At 36.4% G+C, this 12,195-nt stretch overlaps 2 protein-coding genes across 3 annotated transcripts; one reads left to right on the top strand and one right to left on the bottom strand.

Annotated features, from left to right (window-relative positions):
- The first annotated feature begins 710 nt into the window (after nucleotides 1-710).
- Nucleotides 711-5,137, top strand: LOC121763343 (pollen-specific leucine-rich repeat extensin-like protein 2). 2 transcript variants are annotated; one of them, XM_042159344.1, is made up of 7 exons: nucleotides 711-1,221; nucleotides 1,739-1,791; nucleotides 1,877-1,922; nucleotides 2,099-2,176; nucleotides 2,480-2,587; nucleotides 3,833-3,912; nucleotides 4,600-5,137. In XM_042159344.1, exons 1-7 carry the CDS (start codon nucleotides 742-744, stop codon nucleotides 4,709-4,711), a joined length of 957 nt encoding a protein of 318 aa, XP_042015278.1. In that variant the 5' UTR covers nucleotides 711-741; the 3' UTR covers nucleotides 4,712-5,137. The 2 variants fall into 2 exon arrangements, with proteins under 2 accessions (XP_042015278.1, XP_042015277.1); XM_042159343.1 differs by having other exon boundaries at nucleotides 2,477-2,587.
- Nucleotides 5,138-6,591: 1,454 nt separating this feature from the next.
- Nucleotides 6,592-9,205, bottom strand: LOC121765439 (helicase-like transcription factor). The gene is made up of 2 exons (XM_042161606.1): nucleotides 7,497-9,205; nucleotides 6,592-6,867 (listed from the first exon to the last, which is right to left on the bottom strand). Exon 1 carries the CDS (start codon nucleotides 8,797-8,799, stop codon nucleotides 7,516-7,518), a length of 1,284 nt encoding a protein of 427 aa, XP_042017540.1. The 5' UTR covers nucleotides 8,800-9,205; the 3' UTR covers nucleotides 6,592-6,867; nucleotides 7,497-7,515.
- Between the last annotated feature and the right edge of the window lie 2,990 nt (nucleotides 9,206-12,195).

Below are 12,195 nucleotides of genomic sequence, written 5' to 3'. Positions count from 1 at the left end.
CTCCAGGCTCGATGGGCGGCGGTGAAGGGTCCAACCTGTTTGTGGTATGATGACTGCATTGTTGATATCATGTACGAATGTATTATCATGCACAACATGATCGTCGAACAAGAAGGTCTAGAACTGACTGATTGGACCAATGAAGATGCAGCCGGGCCAAGCCATGACGTGGCCACCACCAATGTACGAATGGGGATACCTCATGATGACGCCGGGCGGCTCCAAGCCCATGCCGACATGCGCCAACAAGAAGCCCATATTCGACTCAAACAGGATATAATTGAAGAGTTGTGGGCGCGAAAGAATGCACATTTATATTTATAATGTAATTTCTTGAAATTGTTTTTTTTATTGTACTTTTTTATTGTTTTTAATTTAATGAAATTATGATTGCATTTTTTCCGTATTCGTGTCGAAATTTTAATTCCGTATATAAAATGTGAATTTGTTTGTTGGGAAGTCCTAGTGCTTGTCATAGTGCTAGTCCACTATTGTGCAGTGAGAAGTCCTAGTGATGTAGCAGTGGGGTGGGAAGTCCTAGTGACGTGGCAGAAGGTATTTTTGGAAAGTACTAGTGCTAGTCCATTGGGAAGTCTTTCCTATCGTGGATGATTAGCAAATTTGAAACACAATTCTTTATTGGCCCACACCAGAATATGACATATATACCTTAGAATAGTAATTGTGTTGAACTTTAATGCACCTAAAATTTGAAAATCAAAAACAAAAACCGCGCCACCGATGGCCCCCTCCACCCCTCCTCCGCCACCGGATACTTCCACCTCCTCCGCCGCCACAGCAACAACCGCACCCCTATTTCAGAATCCTCCCCGTCCCCCAAATCGCCATAACTTCCATTACTCCCCACCCCCGCCTCGGCTCCCTTCTAATCCCAACCCTAATTACCCCCAATTGGCCCCCCGCCCCCCTCATTCCCTCCCCCATCCTCAGGATCCCTCCCAGCTTCTCTACCCGGTCGCCTCTTCGGGTCGCGGATTCCTCACCCGCCCCGTTGCTTTGCCAGCTACCCGCTCCACCCATCGACCCCCATTTATGTTCCCCTATCCAGATCAGGGTCAGGGTCAGGGCAATCCGGTTTTTGTGCGCTCGAACCACTTGCCGCACTTGCTAGCGGGCTCGGCTCCTAGTAATTCTGCCGCTACCGGAGCAATGCCTGGTGTGGTTAATGGAATTCCTGTTCCGTCTTCTCACCAGACAAAGGTACTTCACTGTTGTTCGTTCTTTTGTTCTGATACGGGGATTTGAATGTATTTGTTGTGAGCTGTAACTTGCTGAATGTGTCTTGAATCGAGCACAATCATTGAATTTCGGAATGAATTAGATTAGTTTTGCCATAACTTAAATCCGAAAGTAGATCCAACATTGTAATGAGTTTGAAGGCGCTAAAACCTAAAATTTGATGCATTGCTTAAACACTAGAAGAATTGGCACCTATACAGTTTGCCTTGTTTATACATGATTATATGTTCTGATTAAGATTTTCTGGTGACCTATTGTTGCCTTTTCTTATATTATATGCACTGTGGTAATTAAATGGTTATCAGAACGTTTTTAAACAGTTGTTGTCTATGAAGTTCATTAACTGCTGAGGGGATTAATCACTTATTAAGTAACAGTTACGCTTATTTAGGTGTAAAGCTTCAATAACTTAGGTCATTTATATTTGTAATATAATCTTCTGAATTTTCTTTGTCATTGTACTTTCTCACTTTGAAAGGTTGGTTCTCCTTCAGCTTCGTTATCTGATAACAATGGACATAAAGATTCAAGGTAAATTTTGTTGTAATTTCAGCTTTCACCTCTTTTCTTGTGCTATAAATTCTCAAGGCTGCACTCTTTTTCTTCACTTCTGCAGGGATAGAACTAAAGATGATGCTTTTGTAATATTAAGGGATAGGAAGGTAAGTTGTACTATCATTTTGAAAATTTTAGCCTAATTTGATGCATCTTCTTGTGGAAGACAACAATTTGTTCTTCCAGCAGATTGGTGAATTTCATTATTTTGTTTTCTGATATTTTTCCGTTCAACTATTCTAGTATTCATATTGGTGAGAGATGTCTTTCTTATCTGTTTCAGGTTAGGATACATGAAGACGCGGCACTTTATTCCCTCTGCCGGTCATGGTTGAGAAATAGTTTTCCTGAAGAAACTCAGGTATACTCCTTCAAAGCTCTGAAAGATATTTTCCATATTAGACTTATTGTATTTAAGAATTCCAGTTTTGTCAACCATATGTACTCAATCTTGAGTAGATAATTCTGTATATTCTCATTTGCTGAAAGTAAGGGGTATTCCCTTTTTACCAGAACCGAATACAAGCTCTAAAAAATAAGAAACTAAATCAAAAGCATTTTTCTATTTGCTCTGGTATAATGTGTCAATCTCTGTTAAATTTTTGAGCCAGTGCTTATTAAAACTTTAGATTCACTTCTCCCTGATAGTTCACATCTTTAGCAGCCACAGTATCTGGATACTGTGAAATCTCTTCCAAGACCTTTGCCCATACCAGCACAAGATGCAAATTCACCAGATAAAACAGCAAAAGACAAAGAAGAGGAAGATGAGGTTAGTCATTACAATGTTTTTACTGAACCATAGAAATGAATATTTCTTTTCAATTATACCCCAATGTTAAATGATCTATAGATAATTACATTTGTCCAGAAATTTTTTGTGTGTGGAAATTTTGTGGTGGCTTTCAAGGAATAGTTTTGTAGATGAATTTTCTTCGTCGTGTAAAGTTATGAGCTTGGAATGAAGACAAATTTAAGTATGAAAAATATGTACATTGGTAATGATATAACTTGATGATTTAGTGTGTTACCTATTTTGTTCCTATGCTATTATTATTGCATATAATGGTGTGGGTCATTGTCGATTTATAACAACGTAGATTTCTCGGTTTGGTAAATATTGAATGACCTTAAAAGTCGAATACAATTTTACAAGTACCTTTTTCCTCAGAGTTGAACAAAATATTATGTTGATTCTTTCTTTTTAATTGGTAATTGTTTTCTAGCTCACATAAGTGTCTTTTAGCTGTGTGTAAGTTTAGGAAAGCACTGTGAAATTTGATGAGATCTTCATTTGATGTACTATTTTTAGCTGTATGTTAGGGTTATCTTGTAACTTATACACTCGTACTTGTTCCTGTTCTGGGAAAATGCACAACTGTGCTATGTAGAATATGAAAATGCCAGGGTCCAGTACTAAGGAATAGCACAAAATTTTGTTCATTTTAGTCTACTCATGTATGAATTTCAATGTTGTTGTCAAGGGTATGAAAATGCATCAAAGCTGTCTATACTAATTTCTGCCCTTTTTTGGTAAAAGATTAGTGTCAAGTGTGAACATCTTACTCACTGTTGGGACAACAAGTTACCTTGCTGCAATATAATAGCAATAGCTTGTTTAGCCACTCATAAAACCCAGGCCCCAGCTCACTAAACTCTGCTTCTAGCAAAATGAGTTACGATCGAGTTTTCACATTTATGAAAGTTCCAATTCATGGATGTTCGCGCGACGTTTTATGATTATCCCCATTATAGTTGTGAGACTTCTCTTCTTTCCCTTTTGTTATAAGACATAGGATATCTGTGATATTAAACATAGTGGAAACTTTAGGTTTTTGAGAAGTGAAATGAATTGTGTATTGTGATATGTGGAGCTTAGTCTTGTAAGAAAGTGAAGATCTCTGTATAATTGTATATAATTAGCACCAATTTCTCTGAGTTCCCTTTGCTCAAGATTGTAATGTATGCTCTCCTGGGAAGCAGAGGAATAAGCAAATTTACTGGTACTCATTTTCAGGATAAGGACTCTTGTGAGAATCTGTCTGAGAAAGAACTGTTGCAGAGACACATTAAGCGTGCAAAGAGGGTTCGATCACGGTAAAATACATCCTCTATTTTTGTCTTGTTCTGAGATATCCTATTCAATATTTCTGCATTTTATATGTAGTGGCCTTTCTACTTAATTTGCAAGTTATCTTGCCTGTCCATGTGCAATGTGTATGTTTTCCCATGCACATTATGGGCTACCCATTGATATTCAACATGTGGCCCTTTTAGTTGTTGCTGATGCATTGCAAATTCCCTTTTAATTTGATCTTTACACTGATGATCTTACTTATCATACTTTTCTTATACAATTTGTAGTGTAAATGAGAATCTCATGCTGGGATGTGGTTCAAGATATGTTTCTTGACAGTCAATTATTAAAGTTTCTTTCTGGATATTAACTAGTTTAACCCGGCTAATTCAGATCAAATATTTGTCTGAAGAATAATTGGAGTCGCTTCATCAATAAGTACTGTCAGCGCTACTTTTGCCCACCAAATGCTTTGAATGCCTCTATGTGGCACGTTTTTTATTTAGTGCTAAATTTTAACTGCCGGCTAATTTTTCACTGTAAATCTACTGGTCAAATATTGTTCAAATTGAATACAAGTGCTAAAAAGTGTAGTTGCTCATTTTCATTTTTAACATATGGTCATGCTCGTGCAGACATTTTTCACTGATTGTTTACATTGTTTTCCTCTATGCAAATGGTACAATGATATTGGTGCATCATTGCAGGCTGAGAGAAGAACGTCTCCAACGAATTACAAGATACAAAACTAGACTTGCTCTTCTCTTGCCACCAATGGTAGAACAACACTTCAAAAATGATTCTGGTCCAGCAAACTGAAAAGGCTTCGATGTTCGCCATCTAGATACCCTTCACTCCCTCTGAAAGGAATGGCACCCTTTGTAAGATGCAGGATCACATCGGCGTCACGTATTTCATATGCTTCAATTATGAGCAGCGTTGTGGAGCAAAAAAAACCCGTTCATTCTCAGTTTTCTTATCGTGCGTTCCCTCTTCGTTGTGTTTGGACCTTTAAGCATTTCTGTAGTTATTTGGACCTAACATAGTTCGATCTCAATAAGTAGGGTGATGAGAATCGAAAGCATTTGTAGGATGAACTGTCGTCTGTAGCAAGGCTGTCCGAAAGCAGCTAAGATGTTTCGAATTCTAGGGCTAGAGTATGAACTAAAGATTATCAGTATGCCAATGTAATGTAACGCATTTGTTTGTTATGGTCGTCTTGTAGTAGTGATTTATCTTATTATCTGATGATGTCTCATCGAAGTATCCATAGTATAATTGTTTACTACTATCTTCTGTGTTTTCTTATTTCCCAGTTGCATTATTCAGTCGAAGCTGTGGCCAATGATGAAAACTTCAACGAAATTAATGAGAACTAGACTTTTGCAATTGTGTACTTGAGATGTACCTTTACAGGCTGTGGCATTCTTTTTTTTTAATGCTTTTCTCAACAAATAATTATATAGTAGAAGAAAAACGTGTTACATTTGATCCAAAAATCTTGACGTCGTACTTCAGATATTAACTCTGAATCTTGATATTGGTAAACTCTCGTCTTCTAACAAATGGTATTTAGACTTTGAATGAGAAAAATATAGTATAATTAATAAAAGTAATCTAGCGTTTAAGCTGTCGAATATGAAACAGTCCTTAAATTTGATTATAATATTAATATGAAGTGTAAGTTTGAAATATGATAAGGGATTGATGTGATACATTTTTCCTTAGAAAAGAATTACTCCCTCTATCCCGTTCTTAAAATTGATGAATAAGAAATAGATCAAGTACAATTTCATTTAAACAATATAATGCTATGTCGATATATTTATTTAACTTTTGACCATCAAACTTCTAAGAATCATCTTCTCATTAGAACTTGAAATGTTGCATCTAGCTTTAAGCATCATCTCACCTTGTATTTGAACGACAAAGCTAAATTTAAAGCATCATTTCGTTTGGAGTTTGGCGGATACACTGATATAGGGTGAGCTACACCGTTACATACTGAGTCGTTAATCGTATAATGACATCAACTTAGCATTCAATATCATTTTAACATTTAAATAATTTCTTAAAATGTATCTAATGTATTGATTATTTACAAGCGAATGGTTTAACTAATTAGAATTTGTGACATCATTAACAAGCAATTGTTTATGCTATATACTTTAATTTTGTTATTTCTTACTAGTAGGAGCACTATTTTCTGTGATTACAAACGATTCACGTGTTCCAATAAAAAATGGAATTGATGGTTTAAATTAAGCATGTATTATATGATTAAGAACTAGATGGTGTATATCTCTTTTGAATTGATCATTATTATTTTCATATTAACGTCGTTGTCTAGGAAGATATATGAAGTGACTTATTATATGTCTACCTAACTAATCCAACTAGGTAGGCTGTCCATGTTTATATTCACACAACGTAAAGTGATGGACCTAACTTTTTTCATGAGCTGTTTGATGGACTTGTATAGTAACATAGACACATAGTCATGTGATATTATTGTTGTATAGTTGGATAAGGACAATATCACTAGGACTAATCTTGTACATGAGTCTTGGTCTCGGTCTCGACCCGAGTACTATAATCTCAAGCAACCGAACCGAATACCCCCCAAAGGATTTAACAAACCACAAGTCAGCCAAGTGAAGTCATTGCACAATGGTTAAGTAGTAAATTGCTAAGTAATCTATGTGAAAAATAAGAAATGAAATTAAATATTAACCGGAAGAAGTAGGATATGGTCTAATACACTCCATTTGATTGCAATCAATGATTTGAAGAATATTTCCCAGTTTCTTAACATTAACATGACCAACAATGACCTCCATTACATTACAATTTACTACTCTATCATCGTCCATGTCCGAAATCAAATAAGGTGTTCCCAACTTCAACCTAGTAGAATTTACCTGATATCCAGAATCCTTAGAGTAGCACCATTTCTCGAATCTCCCTTACCAACCCTGACATAGAGATGTTCAAGTAAACAAAATTAAGGGATATTACAATAAGTAAAATCATCATTCTAAGGGGGGAGTTTACTTTAAGTGATAGGATAGATTGATAAACATAGGATTGGCTATTTCAGAGATAAGATAGTCAACAAGATCAAAATTAATCAATCCACAAAAGTAAACAATGAAAAGTCCCCTCCCCCTAAGAGATGATGGGATCACATTAAGTCAAAAAGAAAAACGAAAAAAAAGATAGACAGGCAGAGTCGCATACGCACGCGCACAAGCAAAAAAATGGACAGTAAATCAGTGGCATAACCTAGAACAGACATACATAACAAGGCATTAGAATATATCCAAACTACGCTGGAAACTACATACAAAAATGGAAAACAATTTACGTAAACATATGCGTCCATGATGTGGGAATTGAAGATTTTGCTATGGAAAGGGAAAGAGACACAGGGAAGTTTAAGACATAGTAGTAAATTACAGGAGTTAATTACTTTTGTTCTGAAATATGTAATGCAATTTAGAGTATAATGAACAACATGACGTTCAGATATCCCTTATAACAGACAGCAGACAATAATTCACTTCAGGGCTGGGCATTAAATCCTACATCAGCAAGAATTTACCATGTTATTCCTGATGCAGCTAATTCAATCTTCTTCTTCTCAACTCACGGGGGTCATGGCTATCTGAATCTAAAGTCCTTGACGTTAAGCTTCTCCTTCGGAAAGAGGATGATGAAGGAGCCGAAGGCAGACTCACATCACTAGAACCCATTGGCCTCAGAACATTGTGAGCAACAGAACTAGTAGCATCAGTTGATTGGGAAGTAGATGGAATGGGCAAGACAACACTGGTATTCACAGTTGAAACTAGAGGCTGATGATCAGGTTGTATGGTAGTCGATGGCCTAGTGAAAAGATTCCCAACATCAACCGACAAAGACCGTGCTTCGTTTCGCAATAGCCTGTTGTTAATAACTGCTTCCAGGTCTTCCACCAGTCTTTCTGCATTACTCAAAGCGGATGAGAGGGAAGAAAGAGAAGCAGCACTCTCGGATAATACTCTTGAAACCTGATGGATCCTCGAGCGATGGCCCCCTGCTGACTCAGCATTTTGTCCAGCCTGAGTATCCGAATCAATATTGAGGATACCATGGCCAGCTTCTTGTTGTGTCTGATTGCCCACTGCACCAATACTAATCCTGATTCGCCTAAGTGCTTCCGCAACAGGAATATGGGACAGCCCTTGAGTCATTCGCTTTTGTCTGATGCTTTCAACTCTATGAGCCTTCGGCCTTGGAGGTATCTTCAAGCCCGATTCTGTCTCACACACACGCTCACTCTCCCCATTACCATAAATGGGAATCACAGTACCCTCTGAGACCTCTCCCTTACAAACCGGACACTCCTTCGAAGTAGAATCAACATTCGACACCTGATAAAAGCAAGCCCAACAAAACAAGTGACCGCAAGTAGTCAAGACAGGCTCCCTCGCGAACTCCAAGCATATAATACAATCGTAGAAGCTTCCACCCTCCTTCTTAACCTCAGACCCCATCTCCAACGCCTTCGCTACCAAATGCGAACTATCCCTTTTACAACCCTTCCCCCTCTCAGAACTACTCTTAAACGCACTCGTACCACTATTTTCATTAGGGATATCTCTCTGACCTGCATCTACCGTCCTCTCAAAAGGAAAATAATTAAGTTCCATAGAATTTCTAGCCTGTCGCCAGCGCTGGCGCTGCCTCGTGCGAGCAGTAACAACCTCTAGCTGCCGGATCCTCTCCTCTATCCTATCATGAGCAGTCCCAAATTCATTCAACATCGACCCATACCTCTCAACCCTATGCAGAGGTGGGTTTGAAGGCTCTTGGTTCAAATCAAGATCCGAAAAATCCACATCCACCAAATAATTCTCATCCATCAGCACACACACAAAACCACCAAATCTCAAATTCCTGAAAGACCACCTCAGTTCACCCACATATAACCCTAAAAAACAGAACTTGTAACAGAAATTGACCTTGAATGAGCAAAATTAGGGGTCTAGAACCCGAAACCGGAAAAGAAAAGTACAAAGGCGCTTAAACAAACATCTGTAGATGAAAATCAAACGACGAGACGAGTTAGATTCATGGTGAAATGAATGAGCACGTGCGGGGATATTGAAACTCTGGAGAGTGAACCTGCATCGGAAGGAAGAATTTTTGGTGTGAGATAGTGAATCTCCATGAGATTTTGGCGATTTGAAGGACGGAAGTCCCAATTCATCATGGGTTGTGAGTACATTGGGCCATGTACGACGTCGTTCTGTCTTGACCTCAAGATCAACCTTAAAATGCGGTTTTTTTTGTCCCAAAACATTTCTTGTGTTTTTTTAGTAACCTCGCCATATTTATTATATCCATTTTAATCTCTAATTTTGTAATAATATTGATGAAATTGCAAAACTTATCAAAATTTCTAACATTTTAATTTAAATTTTAAAAACAACATAATTAAAACAAGTGCTCCTACTTCATACTACTACTACTTAGTACTACTTCCATTCCACATTAACTGTCACATTTTATTTTCTGTAAAAATGATATTAAATAGTTGAAATCGATGAATGGTAAAATAAGAGATAAAATAAGGTAGAGAAGAGTCGTCTTTACATTATTCTCTCTCTTACTTTATTATTTTTCCACTTTAACTATTTATTATCATTTTTACAAAACGAGTGCAGAAAAGTAAATGTGACAGTTAATGCGGGACGGAGGTAGTAGTACTTAATATTAGTACAAAATAAAGTTACTAGTTCGTTGATAGAGTGCCGATCAGATCTTATCGGAGTTGATTGTTAACTCGTTCTTCGCAGGTAGAAATGTGTCACTTTGTGATGGGTTTTGGGGGCGAGTGTTGAGATAGAGGTGGGTTCATCGTCCGCCAAATTTAGTTGTGTTCCATTCATAACTGATGATCATTTTATGTATGATAATGCATGGATACATGACGTCAAATATGAGCGATTGATAATGCATTCATGACAAATATTTAACGATCAATCGACCACTCAATGTGTTTGTAGAGTACACCAAAAACACGCTCAACATATTTTTTGTTTCCCTTCCTGCATTTAAGCAAGCAATGCTTTGTTCGGACAGCTGGACACAGAAATTGGTTTCATTAGCACCGACCACCCTGGATAAATGACATTTACCAGAAAGTAGCTTATATTATATACTCCCTCTGTCCCATTCAAGATGGTAACATTTCCATTTTTGTTTATCCCAATCAAGATGACCACTTTTCAATTTTGGAAATAACCTCATCTCTCCTTTCTCCTCATTAAAATATTCAACTACATTTTTCCTCTCTACTGTATTCCACCTAATAACACCTACTAAAATCCCGTACCACTCAAGAATGTGGTCATCTTGAGTGTGACGGAGGATACTCGGCAGTTGGCGTGAAGTCAGTCATCGGTGTCCAACTAGCACATACCTCGTTAAATTTAAATGAATGGTTAATGCCTTAATGATCTTGAGGTCATTGTTGGACTTAACTGTACCAAAAAAATGCATGTCAATTGTTGGTCAATAATTGCTATACATTAATGAGACAATTGGTGAATTTAATCGCATCAAAGAAGATTAGTTATTTTAATGAAACGATAACATTTTGAGCGTCACTTAAAAATATTGATTTGTACACATACGAGACAATTAAAAGAAAAGAAAATTTTATAATTTTATATTCTATATATTTTATATTCAAATTTTATAAAAAAGTTTAACCAACTTTCACAATTGAAATGATTAACACCCAACTGAATAATTGTGCAAATCTAGCTCTAATAAAATTTTCGAATACTAGAAATCCGACGAATTTGATTCCAGTAAAAGTTGCACATATATTCTTGTGATCAACTTTGAAAATTTTGTTAGAAAATAATTTGGACTTTAATTGGTCATAGTTGAAAGCTAAGGGAATATTTGACAAAAATATACTTCCACCTGTTCTCATTTAAATGTCACATATACATATTTTAAAAAATTATTTGACTTTATAAAAGAAATTAAATAAAAAATTTAGTGAATTTTGGAATAATTAGACTATTTAATTACCTTAAATAAATACTCCTACCAGTTAAAATCGTTAAACCAGGACTTCATTAGATTAAATTTTAAAATATAAGGATTTATTAAATAAATAGCAGTAATATGAATAAAATTAAATAAAATATAACTAAGGATGCATATAATGCATTTGATGTTAAAATATTTATAAAAAATACATCTTGATAAATCTAACATGTAAATCGCATTACACAAGATTGCGCTTACCCCCAATCTTCAGCGATAACTATAAAAAGGGGGTTTTTTCTTTTATTGTTCTAGACTAAAACTTAGATTCCATAAGTGTACTGGAGTTTTTTTTATTCCGGGTTTGGGAGAGGCGTCTCCTTTTAATGAGACGCATCACGGATATGCGTCTCTCAATTTTTTCAAAATTTTTTTTAACGACGCACAATCATCATGCGTCTTAGGGAGAGACGCATCTCCCTCATGAGTCTTAGCCCATATATATTTGATGCTTGCGAATTTATGAAACCATTCTGGGTTGTTTCTCTTTTATAGAGACATCCTTGAATGTTTTATGTTTCACTTTCGATGTGGGATAAAATCATTCTTGGTTGTTTCTCTTTTATAGAGACATCCTTGAATGCTTTATGTTTATGTGGGACAAAATCATTCTTGGTTGTTTCTCTTTTATAGAGACATCCTTGAATGTTTTATGTTTCACTTTCGATGTGGAACAAAATCATTCTTGGTTGTTTCTCTTGGATACAAGGGTGCACTACACAGGCTCAGGTATGTACATCTCGACCGATTACATGTCAACCATGAAAATCTCAGCTATACAACCCCTTAACACAATTTGAAATCTACTCTACATATCATTTTTTGGATCATTATTAATACTATAACAGTTGCTTTATCCTATTAAGATTAAGATTTTATTTATGAGTCTCATTAAGTTCTAACTGTAGAGATAGTAGGAAATACTAAAGTAAGCATACTACTACGAATTCATGCATTGAAAAACACCCTCTCCTGTTATGAACATATACCCACCACAACTGGGGTTGAAACTATTCAAACCCCAATGCTGAAATTTAAAATCAATTCATATAGTAAGTGAGACACTATGGCTGCACGCAATGTTCAAAATGACCCTGCCTCATCATTAGTTATTTGAAATTTGAACATATACCCACATTTGCAGTTGCAAGAAAAATTGAGAGATTGGTCCAAGGCATTTGAAGATGCATATT

Source organism: Salvia splendens, chromosome 14 (assembly GCF_004379255.2).
Source record: "Salvia splendens isolate huo1 chromosome 14, SspV2, whole genome shotgun sequence".
NCBI classification, from domain to species: Eukaryota; Viridiplantae; Streptophyta; class Magnoliopsida; order Lamiales; family Lamiaceae; genus Salvia; species Salvia splendens.
This window is presented reverse-complemented; position numbering and strand designations above follow the sequence as displayed.

What these genes read in the sequence shown, in the direction of transcription:
- LOC121763343 (XM_042159343.1), top strand. Translation starts at nt 742, where the DNA reads ATGGCCCCCTCCACCCCTCCTCCGCCACCGGATACTTCCACCTCCTCC. An exon ending in GTTTTCCTGAAGAAACTCAG is followed by an intron (nt 2,177 to 2,476) that starts GTATACTCCTTC and finishes TCACATCTTTAG; the next exon opens with CAGCCACAGTATCTGGATAC. An exon ending in GCAAAGAGGGTTCGATCACG is followed by an intron (nt 3,913 to 4,599) that starts GTAAAATACATC and finishes GCATCATTGCAG; the next exon opens with GCTGAGAGAAGAACGTCTCC.
- LOC121765439 (XM_042161606.1), bottom strand. Translation starts at nt 8,799, where the DNA reads ATGGATGAGAATTATTTGGTGGATGTGGATTTTTCGGATCTTGATTTG.